Source organism: Bubalus bubalis, chromosome 18, assembly GCF_019923935.1.
Source record: "Bubalus bubalis isolate 160015118507 breed Murrah chromosome 18, NDDB_SH_1, whole genome shotgun sequence".
Taxonomy (NCBI): domain Eukaryota; kingdom Metazoa; phylum Chordata; class Mammalia; order Artiodactyla; family Bovidae; genus Bubalus; species Bubalus bubalis.
Window position 1 is genome coordinate 62,126,486 of NC_059174.1, and position 20,020 is coordinate 62,146,505.

General features: G+C 54.5%; 1 protein-coding gene across 1 annotated transcript; it reads left to right on the top strand.

The window, feature by feature from the left end:
* Window positions 1-2,907: 2,907 nt before the first annotated feature.
* Window positions 2,908-19,497, top strand: PTPRH (protein tyrosine phosphatase receptor type H). The gene is made up of 15 exons (XM_006064003.4): window positions 2,908-3,076; window positions 3,884-3,917; window positions 4,519-4,776; window positions 5,627-5,926; window positions 6,263-6,535; window positions 7,926-8,004; window positions 8,119-8,166; window positions 13,743-13,833; window positions 14,212-14,302; window positions 14,517-14,593; window positions 14,679-14,813; window positions 15,158-15,280; window positions 15,455-15,615; window positions 18,662-18,797; window positions 18,894-19,497. Exons 1-15 carry the CDS (start codon window positions 3,026-3,028, stop codon window positions 19,017-19,019), a joined length of 1,983 nt encoding a protein of 660 aa, XP_006064065.3. The 5' UTR covers window positions 2,908-3,025; the 3' UTR covers window positions 19,020-19,497.
* The last annotated feature ends 523 nt before the right edge of the window (window positions 19,498-20,020 follow it).

Below are 20,020 nucleotides of genomic sequence, written 5' to 3' on the forward strand. Positions count from 1 at the left end.
GGAGATGAGGAAACTCAGAGGGGGCTTGGAGGAGGGGGTAGGTAAACACACGGTGGGAATGGAGTACTGAAGAAAGAATCCAGGTGTGGCCCTCGTCTTGGCTGTGACTTTGGCAGCCCTCTGCCCTTTGAGCCTCAGGTCCTGCATGTGAGGACAGAAAACAGAACTGCTCTCCAAACCCTGCTGTTTCTGCAGCCATGGTGTGCCTTTAGGGACTCTGATGGCAGAGAGGGGATGTCTACAACCCTGATGTGCTTTTAGGGACTCTTATAGCAGAAAGGGGACTTCCCTGGTGGCTCAGATGGTAAAGCATCTGCCTACAGTGTGGGAGACCTGGGTTCGATCCCTGGATAGGGAAGATCCCCTGGAGAAGGAAATGGCAACCCACTCCAGTACTCTTGCCTGGAGAATCCCATGGATGGAGGAGCCTGGTGGGCTGTAGTCCATGGGGTCGCAAAGAGTCGGACACGACTGAGCGGCTTTACTACTACTACTATAGCAGAGAGGAGACTTCCACAGCTATGATATGCTTTTAGGGACTCACAGCAGAGAGGGGACGGGGACTTCTACACCTGTGTTGTGCTTTTTTTTAGGGACTCTCATGGCAGGACACTGCTACATCCAAGATGTGCTTTAAAGGATCCCCCCCCACCCCAGAACCCACCCTTGGTTTTTAGTCCCTGCCCCACCTCCAGGCCAGGACCCCTTACTCACCACAGAGAACCGCCTGAGGTCAGATGAGGCAGGTGTTCTGCCTGGGGCGGGTGCCTGCTCTTCCCAGTCTCGGATGCCACGTTGGCCGGGGTGCCTGCCTTCAGCTGCACACCCGCTTGGTGGTCGTGGACCGCCTCCTGCGCTGCCCAGGCCCTCATCATTCTGTCAGCCATTGAGAGTGGGAAGCTCATGACAGAGTAACTGCAGGGCAAATAAAGTGAGCACCCTCTCCCCTCCTAAAGGGCCCCCAGGACAGCCTCCCACCTAGGGAGAAGTGCTAAGGAGCAGTATTTCCAGCCTCTGTCTGTCTGAACCCCATGTTCTGTTTTTTGAAGCTGAGCTAGGGGTGACATAACTGTGTACCTTTAAGGCACGCTAGTGTTGATTTGATACTTGGATACGTCACAGTAAGTACCCCGGGAATGTTAGCTAACACCTCTTGAGTCATCACATAAGGACCGTTGCTTTATTGTGGTGGGACCAATTAAGATCTAGTCTCTTAGCAGCCTTGTAATTTATAATATAGCATTGTTGTCTGTGGTCACTCTTTGACCATGATCTGTTTGAAGGCATTTGTACCCAATTCCTGAAAAAAAATGTTATGATGGCAGCTTTACTGGGATACTCTCAGGCTTCCCTGGTGGCTCAGACTATAAAGAATCTGCCTCCAGTGTGGAGACCCGGGTTTGATCCCTGGGTCAGGAAGATCTCCTGGAGAAGGAAATGGCAATCCACTCCAGTACTCTTGCCTGGAGAATCCCATGGACTGAGGAGCCTGGAGGGTGGGCTACAGTCCATGGGTTCACAAAGAGTCAGACATGACTGAGTGACTAACACTTTCACTTTCTTCATCTACCACCCAACAGCCCACTCAAAACTGTAGACGTAGTTTTTAGTATATTCAGAAGAGTTTTCAACTAGCAATCTTAAAACATTTTCATCATCCCAAAAAGAGACCCCATGCCTTAAACTAATCACCCATCGCCTCCAGCCCAAGGCAATCACTAGCTTGTTGTTTAGTCCCTCAGCTGTGTCTGACTCTTTGTGGCCCCACTGTAGCCTGCCAGGCTCCTCTGCCCATGGGATTCTCCAGGTAGGACCTTGTTTATCCTTCAGTGTTTCATGATGATAAACAGTTACGACCCTGCACGCAATCACAGCGTAGGGCTTGCTCCACACCCACCAAGCAAAATCTCCCAACACCGGCTGGGCGTCCTGCAAGTCAACTCAGTGCTGACACTGTCCCACAGGCTGAGGACTCAGCCCTACAAAACTGGCCCCCTCCTGCCCCCCACCCGCACTTCAGACGCCAGTCACAAGCCCGGGGTTGTTATCTGTGCTTCTGACCAACTGGCTATAAGTCAGATGTTCCCAAGACCCCATCCTTGTGTTGGATTAACTTGCTAGATCAGGTCACAGAATGCAGAGAAACGTGCCTGCTGCATCACTGGTTTCTTCTAGGATGTCACTCAGGAACAGGAGAAGGGAGAGGAGCACAGGGCAGGAAGTGGGGAAGGAGCCCAGCGCTTCCGTGCCCTGCCCAGAAGGCTTCCTCACCCGCTCTCTTCACTTTCAGACCATAAGTGAGATCATGGCAGCTTGGGTGTGCAGATGATCAGGAAGGCAAAGCCCTTCTGAAAAGCCCTTCTGGACACCGGCGGTCTAGGGATGAACCCACAGCAAGTGTGACTGCAGTTTTATTGAATGGCTTCAAAGGGCCGGACGTTGTTCCAAGACTTGATGTGAACTCCCTTATTCCTACCACATATTTGCAAGGGATTGTGCCCAGTTCCGTCTATTTGGAATCTGAGCCACTTCGAATTGAAGCCACATGCTCTCGGGCCCAGGGAGAACGGTGGCGCGTGGGTCTGCAAATAGGGACGTTCTGAGGGCAGCGGAGGCAGAGCCCAAAGGCAGGACAGGCGATGAGACGCCGGCCTGGTGCTGAACCGTCCACTTGAGGAGTGGGCATCTTTCCCTCCCCACCCTGGAGCGGCCCCTCGCCGCCATCCCGCCCCGCATTCACGGGACCTGCGTCGCGCCTTCACCCTGCCGCAGGAAGCGGTGCCTTAACCTGGGGGCAGAAAGGGGATACCTCGAAGCCAGGCGGAGCCCAGCGTCCAGAGGTGAGGACCGAGGCTGCGGGGCGGGGCGGGCCTCAGGCTACAAGCCTCCATTTCCTCCTCCTCCCTTTCTGCTCTGACCTGTGGCCTCACGTCGGACTGGGAGAGGGGAATTCTTGCGTGTAAAGTCCAGCAGGTGGAAGGTCCCGGGGCTGGGACACCTGGGTCCCTCGGCAGCGTCCGCAGACATGACCGGGGCTGGCGGGGGCCTCCGGGCCTGGGGGAGCCTGCTGCTGCTGGTGAGTCCCCCAGACCCCGGGTCCGAGGGGAAGGGATGCTGGGGTCCCAGAACGCCGGCCCCACGGGGGGCGGGGCTTACCGGGCTTCGGGATTGGGGGAGGTTCCTAGGGAGGCTTACATACACCTGGTCTCAAGATCCTGCTGTGTCTGCTGCGGAAGTAAACGTTGGTTATTGGCAAGACTCAGGTATTTTATAAATAGAAGGGATTCAGGCCCAGGCCCTCCCCTCTCAGACCCGGGGGTCCAGGCCCCCAGCCCCTCCTTTCTCAGACCCAAGACTTCCAGATCCTCAGCCCTTTCTCTCTGAAACCCAGGGGTGCAGACCCCCAGCCCCTCGTCCCTCAGATTGCAGGGTCCAGGCCCCAGCCCCCTCGCTCAGATTGGGTGACAGTTTCCTGGTTCCCAGCCTCAATCTCTTCCTTCATTCCCAGTCTGTTGATCCCTGCCTTTGATCTTCCAAGGCCATATTTTTCAGGAAGTGAAACCATTCAGTTTATCTCAGCACCTTATGCTTGAAGCCAACCCCAGCTCCTGGGTCCCTGGAGTCCCATCCCTGCCTCACCACCCTCCCCCCTCCCCCACCACCCAACACACACACACACCCAAAGCAGACAAGGAAAGGTCGTGGGGCTGACCTTTGTCGGGGCCCAGCCTGGGGGAGGAGGTGCGGTGCCCTGTTCCTGCCCTCCGGGAGCACTGACTCACAGGGCCAGGGGCACTCGGGGAGGGTCACTGGCTGGCCGTCTCACCTGGGGTGAAGCAAGGTGAGCCTCAGAGTCTGATTCTCCCCTCTGGGCTGTCTCCAGGGCCTGTGCAGCTGGACAGGGGCCAGGGTGGCTGGTGAGTGACCCCTGCCTGAGTTCACAGCCCACGCAAAGCCACCACACCTCGACACCCATGAGCTTTGTGGTGGTGGTGGTGGGGGGGTGTCTCTATGGAGGACAAAGTGGCCACGGCAGGTGCCAATGGGAATGGTCCTTTCTGGACATGGGGCAGAAATGGGGGGTGGTAGAAGGGACAGGACTCCCCTGCTCGCATCAGACCCTCCTTCCCAGTCCTCAGCCCCCAGCCCCTGCCAGGAAGTTGGCTGCGGAGGCCCAGACCAGCATTGCTGCAGAAATCCTACCAGAAAGCGCGGCTCTAGATCTTGTCACTCAAGTGTGGTCCGCGCATGGGCAGTGGCCCCCCAGAGCTGACTGTGCGTGCAGAGCCTCCATCCCACCCCGGGCCTGTCAGTCAGAACCTGACTGTAAGGAGACTCCCAGGGATGCATGTGAACGCTGAGGTTCGGGAGGCGCTGATCGGGACCATGGCCCACATCTGTCTTCCAGCCTGTCACTGAGGCAGGCCTGGGAGCTCACCCTGAGGGTCAGACACGCCCAGCGACTCTCCCCTCCCCTGCTCCCCTGCTAACTCCAGATCCTTCTTCCTAACTTCTCAGCCTCCAGCACCATCAGCAACCTGACTGTGCAGAATCAGACCAGCAGCTCCATCACCCTGAGCTGGAAGGTGCCTGAAGGCTCTGAGCCTGAGAACTACTGTGTCCAGTGGACTGGTGATGGTAATGCAACTGTGTCTCAAAACACAACAAATACCACCATCACAGTGAAAGGACTTGAAGCCGGGACGTTGTACGAATTCTCTGTGTACGCAGTAGAGGATGGATTCAATAGCTCGGTGCGTCTCAAGGCCAGCACAGGTGAGAGGCAGCCGCTATTCGTATTGTTTTTGTTTGTTTTAATGGGAGGTGACAGACGGTGGTGGAGAGTTGACAGGAGAACGTGGCACCCTCCCTCGCCCAGGGTCCCTTTGGGCCACAACGAGCAGGCGATGAAGAAAGAACACATGCCCTACAAGAAGAGAAGCCAGCACAGTGAGAAGCCTGCACACTGCAGCGAAGAGTAGACCCCACTCGCTGCAGATAGGGAGTGCCTGCTTGCAGCCACGGAGACCCAATGCCACCACCACGATTAGTTAATTTATTAATTACCGCCGTGCTAGTGGTAAAGAACCCACCTGCCAGTGCAGGATACACAGGAGACGCAGGTTCGATCCCTGGGTCGGGAAGATCCCCTGGAGAAGGAAATGGCAACCCACTTCAGTATTCTTGCCTGGGAAATTCCATGGACAGAGGAGCCTGGTGGGCTACAGTCCACGGGGTCACAGAGTCGGACACGACTTGACACACACACGTGAGACACACACGCATGCACCAGAAAGACCAGAGTCAACAGCTCCACCTGGAAAGTTAATATGTCCAGAAGTGAGAAGGTTCTGTCCCTGGGGCAGCTTGAGACAGACAATGTAGGGTATGGTGATGGGTGGGACCCAGGGCTGTAGACCCCGGACAGAGGGCCTGAGCAATCCCGGCCCCCCCCACCCTTGGCCACTTTTCTGTGGTTCACACTCCTTAGCAAGTAGACCCCTTCCTATGCCTAGGTACTTCCGCTTTGCTTTGAGGAGGAGGAGACTGGGGAACCACGGGTGTGGGGTGGAGGGGAGGGGTCCTTGGGAATCCAGCCCCTTCAGTCTCTATCCTTACTTCTCAGCTCCCAGCGAGGTTACGGCCCTGCAGAAGCAAAATCAGACCAACAGCTCCATCACCCTGCAGTGGGAAGCCCCTGCAGACCCACAGCCCCAGTTCTATGTATACTGGGTCCATTGGGCCAGCAGAGGACATCCCCAGAGGAAGCGAGGTCCCCAAGGACACCAGGACAACCAGACAGGCAGCACCAACAGGACTCACTATATGGTGGAGGCGCTGGCACCCGGGACTTGGTACTGCTTCAACGTGTGGGCCGAGAGCTATGGTGTACACGGTTACAAACAGAGCCTCAATGCGTCCACGGGTGAGATGGGGCTCCCTTTAACCTGGTGGGGGGTTAGGTCTGGCCTGGGGGCAGTGAGAGGTGAGCGGACTCCAAATCCAATCAGGCCATGGGGTCATGATGTCATGTGTTGCAGTGACATGGATGGTCAAAGGGCTCATGGGAGTTGTAGCCTGTGGAGACCTATGGCCTGTCCCCGTGTGGACAATAGAGAATGAGGGGTGAAGAGGTATTCTGGTTTAGGGGAAGGAAAGGACGCGCTGGTTCTCAGAGAACTGGCCTGACTGGTGGGGAGAGGGGCAGTGGGAAGTCCCCCCGGATGGAGCCTCCTGATGCCTCTCATCCTCCTGCACACAGCCCCAGATCCTGCCAACATCACCTCCTGTGTCATCACCTCTGGGGGCCACGAGGTCATCCTGGCCTGGTCCTGCCCCCAGGGAGGCTACGAGGCCTTTGAACTGGAGGTCGAGGGGCAGCCGGGCCCCCAGAACAGGTCCTCCTGCGGGGATGCTGTGAAGGTGTCGTTACTCAGGCCGGCTCAGTCCTACTCAGCCACAGTCACGACCGTCTGGGATGAAATGAGGGCCCCATCTGCCTCGGTAGCCTGCCACGCAGAGAGCAGGCACGCGGGTGAGTGGGGTCCCGGGGACGGGGGACTTGTGGCCTTCTCCCCAGACCCCTTCAGGCCTTGCTCTGAGGCAGGCCCACCTGCCCAGGGGGTCCTCTCTGCTTGTGTTTTGTTTCCTGCTTTCTTTAAAACAGCTCTGTTGACATGTGATTCCTATAACATACAACAGTTCACCCACCGAAAGGGTACAACCCAATGGCTGCTGCATATTCGCAGTATTTGCAGCCATTGTTGCCATCGGTTTTAGAACGTTTTCATCATCCCATAAAGAAAAGAGAAGTTGTCCCCTTAAGCCTTGTTGTTGTTCGGTCGCTCAGTCGTGTCTGACTCTTTGCGACCCCATGAACCGCAGCATGCCAGGCCTCCCTGTCCGTCATCAACTCCTGGAGTTCACCCAGATTCATGTCCATTGAGTCGGTGATGCCATCCAACCATCTCATCCTCTGTCGTCCCCTTCTCCTCTTGCCCTCAATCTTTCCCAGCATCAGGGGCTTTTCCAGTGAGTCGGCTCTTCGCATCAGGTGGCCAAAGTATTGCCGCTTCAGCTTCAGCATCAGTCCTTCCAATGAATACTAAGGGTTGATTTCCTTTAGGATGGACTGGTTTGCTCTCCTTGCTGTTCACAGGACTCTCAAGAGTCTCCTTTAAGCCTGTTACCCCCTGACTTCCCCAGTCCTCCACCAACCAGCCGTTGATGATCTCTAATCTACACCTATCTCTCTAGATTTGCCTCTTCTGGATCTTTCCTAGAAATTCAATCACACAGTATGTGGCCCTTTGTGACTGGTTTGTCTCACTTAGTGTAATGTTTTTAAGGCTCATCCAGTGTTCTAATGTGTATCAATCAGTGCTTCGTTGCTTTTTAAAAAATTAATTATTTGTTTTGGCTGTGCTGGGTCTTGGTCGCTGCAAGGGTTTTTCTCCAGTTGTTGGGGGTGGGGCTCCTCTCTAGTTGGGATGCACCAGTGTCTCGCTGTGGTGGCATTTCTTGTTGTGGAGCACAGGCTCTGGGGCATGTGGGCTTCAGGAGCTGTGGTGCATGGGCTCAGGAGTTGCAGCTCCTGGGCTCAGTAGTCGTGGCACATGGGCTTAGTTGCTTCGAGGCCTGTGGAATCTTCCCGGATCAGGGATCAAACCTGTGTCCCCTGCTCTGGCAGGCAGATTCTTACCATGGAGCCACCAGGGAAGCCCCCGAGCAAGTGATGACTTTTGATCTGCAACTTGGGAACTAAGAGGCTGTGGGGCAAGGTTGGGTCGGTGGGTGGTGGGGGTGGGTTCTCTCCCTCCTCTGCCCTCGAGTCTACCCCGTGGGCCTCTGATCTGAGTCTGGGGGACTTGGGATGGCAGGAATGAAGCGCCGGGCTCTAACAGCCCCCACCCCGCCTTCCCCAGGGGTCATCGCCGGAGCTGTGGTCAGCGTCCTCCTGTTACTCGTCCTGGTGGGCCTGCTGCTCTTCTTCCTGAAGAGGAGGTGAGACTCCGCGCAGGGCTCACGGGGCACCTGGAGGGGGGCCTGGGGGACCGACGGGGATCCCTGCTCCAGCCTCATTCCCCGAACCTTTTCCTCCCCTTGTCCTTTTCCCAGGCATAGAAAGAGGGAGAAGAAACCTGCACCCAAGGATCTGGAGATCAGGTGAGCGGGTCTGGGGAGCGCCAGAGACTCGCTGTCAGGTCAAATCCAGTTGGCCACTGGACAGGTCAGAGGGCAGGACTAGGGGATCCACCTGCAGGGACCATCATGCCTCCACTGCTGCCCACTCCCTAAGTGCTCCGGGCCAGAGGCTACAGAACCGCTTTCAGTCTCCGTTCTGGGACTCCCGCTCATTCATCCAGTGGCGCGACCACCGAACCCTGTAAAGCGTCAGGCACTGTTGTAGGAAACAGCAACGGAAACAAAGATTCCTGCCCTCGTGGCGCTTACGTTCCAGCACAAGGACTTACCTGCTGGTCTGGGGGTTGGAACTCCAGGCTTCCACTGCAGGGCACACGGGTTAGACCCCTGGTTGGGGACCTAAGATCCTTCAAGCCTCGAGGCACAACCGAAAGCAAACACATGAGCACATAGGAAGCAGAACAAGTTGATGAAGGCCAAGATGGTTACGTGGAAACAAATAAAGCGAGAGATAGGGCTAACAAGAGTAGGGGAATATTTTAAATAGGGTGTCCAGGAGAAGCCTCACTAAGCAGATGACTAAAAGAAAGCCATTTGAGGACAGACTTGAAACAAATGAGGGGAAGAACCCTGTGCCCACCTGGGAAAAGACATTCCAGGCAGAGGCCCTGACGCAATCGCCCTCTTGGGGTGTTGGGAGAACGAGGCGTGTCTCTGAGGTTGAGCAGAATGTGGGTGAAGGGAGGCGGGTAGGAAGTGAGGTTGGAGAGGTACCAGGTGGGGTCAGATAAGAGTGAAGACTTTGCATTTTATCTGGAGATCGGAGTGTTTGGAAGCTTTTGAGTAGACCCGTGATGCAGTTAAGAAGCAAATGCAAAAAGCAGGGAAGCAGCAAGATGTGTTTAATAATGCAGACATTGTTAAGTCTCAGAGCAGGAAATGGTTAGAGGGAATCAGATGCAAGATGTCATCTGAGTGTTTAAACAGCAGATCTGGTTAAAGATTGGATGTGTTGGTGTGGAACTCAGAGAGGGCTCAAGGGTGACCCCAAGGCATTTAGCCTGAGCCCCAGGAAGGCTGGAATCACTATGACTCGAGGCAGAATGTCTCTGGTGGGGGAAGGTTTGGGGCAAAGGTGTCAGGAGCTCAGCGGTGGACACACTGAGCTTGAAATGCTTGTTGGGTGTGCGGGTGAAGACAAAGATGAACAAGCGTTGGATAAAGTCTTGCAGTTCAGGACAACATTTGTGGAAATATCTTCATCACTCTGGGTCAATCGTCATTAAATCTCTATGTTAGAACAGTCCCCAGGGATTAACAGAGGAGAGTCAGGGCAAGGAGTTAAGGAAAGCTGGGAGGCCAGCTGGGAGGTTATTCAGTTGCTCAGTGGAGTCCGACTCTGTCACCCCGTGGAATGCAGCACGCCAGGCTCCCCTGTCCTTCACTATATCCAAGAGTTTGCTCAAACTCATGTCCATCGAGTTGGTGATGCCATCCAACCATCTTATCCTCTGTTGTCCCCTTCTCTTCCTGCCTTCAGTCTTTCCCAGCATCAGGGTCTTTTCCAACGAGTCAGTTCTTCTCATCAGGTGGCCAAAGTATTGGAGCTTCAGCTTCAGCATCAGTGCTTCCAGTGAATATTCAGGGTTCATTTCCTTTAGGATGGACTGGTTTGATTGCCTTGCAGTTCATGGGGCTCGTGGGCACAAAAAGAAAGAGGGGATGGCCACCAGAGGTGGGTGCCTGAGGAGGAGTAAATACAGGTGTGGGGGCGATGACGCCCAGTTTCTCCTTCGCCGTAGAATGTGTCCTGGCCAGCATCCTGCCCCAGTCACCCTCTGACCTCTCCCCTCCCTACCCTGTGTCCATTATACGGCACCTGCGACAAATCTCTGCACCCACTGGATTCCAAGTCTGGTCCCGTCTACACGTTGAGCATTTTGCCATCCTCAAGCTCCGTTCGCGTGTTTGCATGTCCCAGCGACGATCCTTGGGGACTCGCAGGTGGAGATTCCTGGAGGCTGGTGGGAAACAGGTCTGAAACTCAGGACGGGGAGAAGTAGGGACTGGAGATTTAGAAATCGCAGACAGAGGTGAAGCTACAGAAGTGGTCAAACCCCATAAGAAGTGTGTGTCCAGTGGGAAAGGGGGACTCGAGGATGGACTCCCGGGAACGCCCCCCTTTTAGGATGGATGGAGGGCGAGGGGCCACCGAGGAGGAGGAGCAGCAGCGGCCAGAGAGGCCAGTGGTGGTGCCAGCCAGGAGAGGGTGCTCAGAAGAGGGTGGATCCGGAAAAAAACCAAAGTGCCGTCAGTGGCGCCGGACGCTCCGGAGCACTGACTCGAAGGATGGCCTGAGAGGCGGCCTTTGGAACTGCAGATAAGGAGGCAAATCAGACTTTGAAACAGTCCTTGTTCCCCTGGAGTCGTGGTGCAGACACCAGGCCGTGGTGAAGGGTGGGAAGGAAGCAGAGAAAACCAGCTTGCCTGAGAAGACTGAAGGCAAACGCGCGTTTTCAGCCATCTCATTGTTGTGTAGGTATGATGGGGCCACTGGATCCGGAGACAGACACCGTTCAGAGGCAGTTTACTGCACTCGCAGATCCCAGCGAGGGGTTACACGTTACACCAGGCAGGGCCACGCAGTCACACACCCAGCGTCGGCTGGGAGGCGGGGGATCCCTGGGGAAGAGGCTGTATCCTGGTTTTCATGGGGACAAGTGGGCAATGCACGCCAGACAGGTTTAACTGGAATCACCTCAGTGGACCCTGAGGGCTGTTCCCTGCTGCTGGTGGCGATCTGAGCAGACGGCCCAGAGTGTGTGATCCTGAAAGGGGTGGTGGTGAGGGTGTGCAATTTAATCAGATCGTCCGGAAGGCGAACCGGGGAACTCCTTGGCGTCTGATTCGCCACCAGGGCCAGGTTCAGTCCCGGGTCAGGGATCTCCTGCAGGCCACACAGCTCGGCCAAAGGAATAAAGTGTAAAAATAAAGCAAAAACCCATTACGTTAAAAAAAGAAAAAACAAGAGGAGAACTGAACTGGTGAGCCTCCAGCCAGGGACTCAAAACTGAGTCTGGACTGACTGACCGGGCTGACAGCACTAAGCTGTAAGGGGAGGAGGCAGAAACGCCTGGAGCGGGAGCCGCGCGAGGTCGCGAGGTCGAAGGCGGAGCCGCACGAGGTCAAAGGACGTGTTTTTTTTTTTTTTTTTTTTGTCTGTGCCGGGTCTTAGTTGCCCTGCAGGCTTTTCTCCAGTTGCAGAGCACAGGCTTCTCATCGCGGTGACTTCTCTTGTTGCTGGGCACCAGGGATCAAACCTGTGTCCCCTGCGTTGGCAGGTGGATTCTTTACCACTGAACCACCATGGAAGCCCCAGAGGATTACTTTTTTCAGTACGAAAGTGAGAGTAGCATGTTCACACACAAACGGGGAGAGGGAAGAGCCAGGGAGGGCCACAGGGAATTGGGGTCTAGAGATGGGCCGTGGCCCTAAAGGGCAGAAGGAACACCTCTCCCTCTTTCTGAGTCAAAACGACTCCCAAGGGACATCCCTGGTGGTCCAGCGGTTAAGACTCTGTGCTCCCCATGCAGGGGGCCTGGCTTTGATCCCTTCTCAGGGAACTTGATACCACATGTCACAACTAAGACCCAACATAGCCAAAAAACAAATTCGGATGGTGGTAAAAAGATAGATAAGCTGTAATTCACCACTGCAGACTGTTTTTAAGTGCCCAGTTCAGTGGCACGAAGTCCACTCCCATCGTTGTGCAACTGCCACCACCATCTCTCCGTAAAACTCTTAAAACACACACACACACACACACACACACGGCTTTGTTTATTTAGGCCAAGTTGCATGACTTGTGGGATCTTATTTCCCCATTCGGGGATCAAACTGGCACCCTTGGCAGTGAAAGCCTGGAGTCCTAACCACTGGACTGCGGAGAAATTCCCTATAGAACTCTCTTCACCTGGCAAAAATGAAACTCTGCACCCAGTAAACACTAACTCCCCATTTCCCCTGTCTCCCCAGCCCCTGGAGACCCCCTTCTACTTTCTGGTTGTATGAGTTTGATGACTAGCTGCCTCATATAGGTGGAATGGTATTTGTCCTCTTGTGACCGGCTCATTTCACCCAGCATCAGGCCCTCATGTTCATCCATGTTGCCTTATGGGTCAGAATTTCCTTCCTTCTTAAGGATGAATAATACTCCACTGTATACATAGACCACGTCTTCTTGATCCATTCACCTATCAGTGGACACTTGGCTTGCTTTCACTTTTTAGCCACTGTGAATAAAGCAGCTATGAACATGGGTGTACAAATATCTGAGACATTGCTTTCAATTCTTTTGGGTGTATACCCATTGACAGATTTGATGAATGAGAAACAAAGTCGCTAATTCGAAAAGATGTCTGCACCTCCCATGTTCATAGCAGCAGTATCCACCATAGCCAGGATATGGTAACAAACTAGATGTCCATCAGTGGATGATGAACAAAGAACATGCACCATACAGACAATGGAATATCACTGAGCCATTAAAAAGGAATGAAATGATGCCATTTGTGACACCCTGGATGGACCTTTAGGGCATTATGCTAAGTGAGATTAGTCAGAGGAGGACAAATACCGTATGATATCACTTACATCCGGAATCGTAAAAACGGTTGAGGGAATTCCCTGGTGGTCCAGGGATTAGGACTCAGTGCTTTTACTGCCAGAGGCTTGGGTTCAGCCCATGCTCAGGGAACTAAGATCTTGCAAGCTTTGTGGCACGGTCAAAAAAAAAAATTTTTTTTTTTTAATTAAACCTCAGACTCATAGATACAGAGAATACACTGGTGGGTGCCAGAGGCAGAGGGTGACTTGGGTGAAGGAGGCTAAAAGGTCCAAACTTCCAATTATAAGATCACTGCAGATGGTGACTGCAGCCATGAAATTAAAAGACGCTTACTCCTTGGAAGGAAAGTTATGACCAACCTAGAGAGCAGAGACATTACTTTGCCAACTAAGGTTTGTCTAGTCAAGGCTATGGTTTTTCCAGTGCTCATGTATGGATGTGAGAGTTGGACTGTGAAGAAAGCTGAGTGCCGAAGAATTGATGCTTTTAAACTGTGGTGTTGGAGAAGACTCTTGAGAGTCCCTTGGACTGCAAGGAGATCCAACCAGTCCATCCTAAAAGAGATCAGTCCTGGGTGTTCATTGGAAGGACTGATACTAAAGCTGAAACTCCAGTACTTTGGCCACCTTATGGGAAGAGTTGACTCATTGGAAAAGACTCTGATGCTGGGAGGGATTGGGGGCAGGAGGAGAAGACGACAGAGGATGAGATGGCTGGATGGCATCACTGACTTGATGGATGTGAGTTTGAGTGAACTCCGGGAGTTGGTGATGGACAGGGAGGCCTGGCGTGCTGCGATTCGTGGGGTTGCAGAGAGTCGGACACGACTGAGCGACTGAACTGAACTGAACTGAAGTCCTGGGGAGGTACAAAAAAAAGAAAACAAAGCAAAACCCTCTCCTTTTATCCCAAGAACGTGCGGTTAAAGGCGGTTCAAAGACTCACCCTTCTCCCCGCCCTCCCCCCACAGGTTCCCAGGGGACATCCTGGCGGAAGACTTTGCCGAGCACGTCTGGAGAAACCAGAGGGACAGCAACTATGGCTTTGCCGAGGAGTACCAGGTGGGGTGAACCAGCCCCGCGTGCCTACTAGCCCCTCCTGCCCCTGCGGGGCTGAGCGGAAGCAGGCATGCCCAGCTGGGTGGCTCACAGAAATCCCCAGCCACCATTGGCCACCTTTTTGACTCTCACACTGGTGTCGGGTAGCCGGGTCCCTCCTCTCCCGCCTGCCCCCAGCCCGGGCCCCTTCCTCCCTTCCTCCCAGTAGCCGTCTCAGACGCGCCCCGGGGACGGTAGGTGCACGCGTCCTATCTCTGTGGGTGCTGCAGAATTCCCGGGGGCACAGGGTGAGTGGGGTGGCGCCACGCGGCTGGCCCCGGGTAGGGGTGGGCCGAGGAAACCCAGTACCCATGCACGCTCCCCCACTTCCTCCGCCCCCAGCAACTGGCCCTGGAGGACCACGGCCAGTCCCAGACGGTGGCCTCAGCCCTGGAGAACAGCGCCAAGAACCGCTACAGGAACGTGCTGCCCTGTGAGTCTCGAGTCTCCGGCGTTCTCGCCTGCGACGTCGTCAACACCCTCGTCCCTTGTTCCCCTCGAGAGACAAAGCTCCTGCCCCAGTGAGCGGGGAGCCCTTCGGCCGGCTCCTCCCGACGGGGCCCCTCGCCCCCTCCCAGCTCCCTGTGTCCGCCCGTCCCCGCCTTCCCCGCTCCCTCCGCTTCGCTAACGCCGGCATCTCCCCTTAGACGACTGGTCCCGCGTGCCCCTGCAGGCCCTCCTCGGACAGCCGGGCTCCGAGTACATCAACGCCAGCTTCATCCCCGTAAGGCTGGGTCAGACTGGGCTCGGGAGCCTCGGGAGGTAAGGGCCGGGGGCAGGGGGGCCCTGACCCGTCTGCCTCCGTCCAGGGCCTCTGGAGCCCCCGGGAGTTCATTGCGGCTCAGGGTCCCCTGCCGCAGACCGTGGGAGACTTCTGGCGCATGGTCTGGGAGCAGCAGAGCCACACCCTGGTCATGCTGACCAACTGCGTGGAGTCCGGCCGGGTGAGGGGAGCCCCGGACCCCGGGGGCGGGGGGGGGGCGCCCTCCAGGCTGTAGCCTGTGATCCTGCCCTAGACACGGGTCCCGGGGTGGACCCTGACCCAACCTTGGGGTTCCCAGCACGACCCCACCCCTCCCGCCTCCCCCAGCCCACCCACTGGCCTCCTATGGGGTGAAGCTGCTCTGGAAGACCTGAGGAAGGGGGAGTCCTCCTGGCTGGTGTGGCTCTCCCCTTGGTTCCCGGGCCGGGGCCGCGTCCCCGGTGCTGAAACCCAGAGCCACGCGGGGGTGCTCCGGGGGAGGTTCTCCGCAGCCTCCTGTAGTCTGACCCACCTGTCTCCCCCCAGGTGAAGTGTGAGCATTACTGGCCTCTGGACGCCCAGCCCTTCACCCACGGGCACCTGCAGGTGACGCTGGTGGGGGAGGAGGTGGCGGAGAACTGGGCGGTCCGGAACCTGAAGCTACGCCATGTAAGCCCCGCCCCCCTCGACTGGCAGTTCCTCCCCCGCGGCGGCCCCTCCCCAGAGCTCCCCCGGAAGTCGCGGTTTCCATCGCTTCCACCGGGGACCTCCGCGTGCCCCAGCGGTGCCCGCACCCATCAGAAACAGGCCCCGGACTGAGGTCCCCTGAACCCCTGCCTCTAGGTGCAACAGCAGAAGACTTTGACGGTGCGTCAGTTCCACTACATGACCTGGCCAGACCACGGCGTGCCCCACTCCCCAGACCCCTTGCTGGCCTTCTGGAGAATGCTCCGGCAGTGGCTGGACCGGACGGTGGGGGGCGGGCCTCCGATCGTGCACTGCAGGTGAGGAGGGGTCGGACCCCCGCCCTACGCCACAGAATCCGGCCTCTCGAGTCCTTAGAGGACTTGAGGAGGAGGCGGAGGAGACTAGGAAGGCATGCAGGATGGAGGCAGGAGGTGAAGGGGTGGTGGTGCAGGTTGGGAACGAGGATGAAGATGAAGGGATGGGAAAGGAGGGAAAAGAAATAAAGGAGGCGGCATGGGTGGGGAGGAAAGGGTGAAGGACAAGAGCAGGAAACGGCCAGAGGTCTTAAGAAACGTTTAAAACACCTCCTTGGGGAAACTCCCGGTTGGCCAATGGTTAGGACACAGTGCTTTCACTGCCAAGAGCCTGATTCATTCCCTGGTGGGGGAGCTAAGACCCCACAAGTCTCACCGCTTGGCAAAATAATAATAATAAAATTAAAATGGTTCGTTTCATGTTTAAAGAAAAATGACTCTCTTGGGAGCTCATCTGCTCTGTATGAACCTCAGCTGGTCACTTCCTAGCTGAGAGTCCTGGGACAGTGGGCTTCACCTCACTCAGCCACATTGCCCTGTTTGTAAAATGGACACGCTCTGCTGACAGTTCCTACTTCTGAAGGGTGGGATAAGTGCACAGAGGACACGAGGCACCCAGAACGGGGCCTCGCAGATAGAACTGTGCACACTCATTAGTTACTACTTCCTACTTAAGCAACCCCCACTTATACTGTAGCCTCCAGAATCAGATCAGATCAGATCAGTCGCTCAGTCATGTCCGACTCTTTGCGACCCCATGAATCGCAGCACGCCAGGCCTCCTTGTCCATCACCAACTCCCGGAGTTCACTCAAACTCATGTCCATCGAGTCAGTGATGCCATCCAGCCATCTCATCCTCTGTTGTCCCCTTCTCCTCTTGCCCTCAATCCCTCCCAGCATCAGAGTCTTTTCCAATGAGTCAACTCTTCGCATGAGGAGGCCAAAGTACTGGAGTTTAAGCTTTAGCATCATTCCCTCCAAAGAAATCCCAGGGCTGATCTCCTTCAGAATGGACTGGTTGGATCTCCTTGCAGTCCAAGGGACTCTCAAGAGTCTTCTCCAACACCACAGTTCAAAAGCATCAATTCTTCGGCGCTCAGCCTTCTTCACAGTCCAACTCTCACATCCATTCATGACCACAGGAAAAACCATAGCCTTGACTAGACGGACCTTTGTTGGCAAAGTAATGTCTCTGCTTTTGAACATGCTTCTAGGTTGGTCATAACTTTCCTTCCAAGGAGTAAGCGTCTTTTAATTTCATGGCTGCAGTTACCATCTGTAGTGAATTTGGAGCCCAGAAAAATAAAGTCGGACACTGTTTCCACTGTTTCCCCATCTATTTCCCATGAAGTGATGGGACCGGATGCCATGATCTTCGTTTTCTGAATGTTGAGCTTTAAGCCAACTTTTTCACTCTCCACTTTCACTTTCATCAAGAGGCTTTTTAGTTCCTCTTCACTTTCTGCCATAAGGGTGGTGTCATCTGCATATCTGAGGTTATTGATATTTCTCCCGGCAGTCTTGATTCCAGCTTGTGTTTCTTCCAGTCCAGCGTTTCTCATGATGTACTCTGCATATAAGTTAAATAAACAGGTGACAGTATACAGCCTTGACGAACTCCTTTTCCTATTTGGAACCAGTCTGTTGTTCCATGTCCAGTTCTAACTGTTGCTTCCTGACCTGCATATAAATTTCTCAAGAGGCAGATCAGGTGGTCTGGTATGCCCATCTCTTTCAGAATTTTCCACAGTTTATTGTGATAAAGCAGAAATAGATGCTTTTCTGGAACTCTCTTGCTTTTTCCATGATCCAGCGGATGTTGGCAATTTGATCTCTGGTTCCTCTGCCTTTTCTAAAACCAGCTTGAACATCAGGAAGTTCACGGTTCACATATTGCTGAAGCCTGGCTTGGAGAATTTTGAGCATTACTTTACTAGCGTGTGAGATGAGTGCAATTGTGCGGTAGTTTGAGCATTCTTTGGCATTGCCTTTCTTTGGGATTGGAATGAAAACTGACCTTTTCCAGTCCTGTGGCCACTGCTGAGTTTTCCAAATTTGCTGGCATATTGAGTGCAGCACTTTCACAGCATCATCTTTCAGGATTTGGAATAGCTCAACTGGAATTCCATCACCTCCACTAGCTTTGTTCATAGTGATGCTTTCTAAGGCCCCTTGACTTCACATTCCAGGATGTCTGGCTCTAGGTCTGTGATCACACCATCGTGATTATCTGGGTCGTGAAGATCTTTTTTGTACAGTTCTTCTGTGCATTCTTGCCATCTCTTCTTAATATCTTCTGCTTCTGTTAGGTCCATACTATTTCTGTCCTTTATTGAGCCCATCTTTGCATGAAATGTTCCTTTGGTATTTCTGATTTTCTTGAAGAGATCTCTAGTCTTTCCCATTCTGTTGTTTTCCTCTATTTCTTTGCATTGATTGCTGAAGAAGGCTTTCTGATCTCTTCTTGCCATTCTTTGGAACTCTGCATTCAGATGCTTATATCTTTCCTTTTCTCCTTTGCTTTTCACTTCTCTTCTTTTCACAGCTATTTGTAAGGCCTCCCCAGACAGCCATTTTGCTTTTTTTGCATTTCTTTTCCATGGGGATGGTCTTGATCCCTGTCTCCTGTACAAAGTCAAGAGCCCCCGCCCACAGTTCATCAGGCACTCTATCTATCAGATCTATCTATTTCTCACTTCCACTGTATAATCATAAGGGATTTGATTTAGGTCATACCTGATTGGTCTAGTGGTTTTCCCTACTTTCTTCAATTTAAGTCTGAATTTGGCAATAAGGAGTTCATGGTCTGAGCCACAGTCAGCTCCTGGTCTTGTTTTTTTCTGACTATATAGAGCTTCTCCATCTTTGGCTGCAAAGAATATAATCAATCTGATTTTGGTGTTGACATCTGGTGATGTCCATGTATAGAGTCTTCTCTGGAATAGCCCCGCTAAATACCCGACCTCTGGGTACTCCAAAGACGGAGCCCTCCAGTCAGCGGGGGCTCCCGGCGCCCCCGTGGCCTGACGCCTCCTTGTTCCTGCCTAGCGCTGGTGTGGGCCGCACGGGCACCCTCATTGCTCTGGATGTGCTGCTGCGGCAGCTGGAGTGCGAGGGTCTTGTGGGGCCCTTTGGCTACGTGAAGAAGATGCGAGAGAGCCGCCCACTGATGGTGCAGACCGAGGTGAGGGGGATCCCCGGGCTGGGCTGGGTGGGCGCGTGGGCAGGGAGAGCTGGCCCGAGGCTCAGGAGGGCGCCCCCCGCCCTGCTCTGTTCCCAGGCCCAGTACGTGTTCCTGCACCAGTGCATCCTTCAGTTTCTGCAACAGTCAGCCACAGTGCGGGCTCAGAAGGGGGCCACCTACGAGAACCTGCTGATGGAGAATGGAGCTGCTACAGAGGCCTAAGCTGTGGGAGAGCTGAGACCCCTGCCCTTCTAGACACAGACTCTGCACCCCTGCTTCAGCCCAGATGCCTGGGCCCCTGGGACAGCTGAGGGTTGGGGTCCCAGACTCCCGGGCCCTCAAGGAAGAGAGGGGACCAGCAGCCTAGATTCCTACTTTCTGGAGAGGGGTCGAGCCCGGATCCTGGATTTCCAGTTCCTTGCAGAAGGAGAGGGATGGGGTCCAGGAGTCTCTGGCTTTTGTTTGAGGGAGGAGGAGAAGGTAGGGTCTCAAGGAAACAAGCTGAACTCTGAGGAAGAAAGGAAGTAATGAGGCTCCAGAATTCTGGCCACCTTAGGAACAAGGGTGGGCAGGGACCTGCCCACCTTTTACTCCAGAAACCAAATCAGTCTTCAAGAATCTGATGTTTTCCCTTACCCTGCCGCCTGTACATATTTTTTTCTTTTATCCCATAACTTATTAAATCACTATTTTCCCCAGAGACACCCGTCCCCACAGTGGATTTCTGGGTCTGGAAATAATATAATATTGAGGTGGGTTCCTGATGTATAGGTACTGAGGCAAAGGTCCCAGGAAGGTAGCTACAGGGATTCACAATTGGCACCTGAAAATGTAGGTTTGGACAGTTGAGTCTTTCCGAGAAGGCCCAGGGTGTGGGCAGTGTGGGCTCCGTGCCCTGAGCTAGGAGCATGGAGGCTTGCCTTCTGGGCCTGGCCCTAGGGGAACTTAGAGGGTGGAGTGAAGCCGATTTGCCGGTGAATTTCAGGCTTAGTCTCCTGTCTAGATATCTGAATACCCTGGCCTCCAGAGAGGGTCTTCTGGGTCCTAGAACCTGGTATCTTGGCGCCCGGTTCTGTGGGCAGCCGCGGAGTCTGAGGTGGAGAAGCGGGCTGGATGCCAGGATGGCTAGACTAGAAGGCAGAATATCCTCGGGACCAGGATAAATATCCGTGGGCGCCCTGGTGGTTCCAGGCTAGGGGGCTAGACGAGGGGCGGGGCGGCCT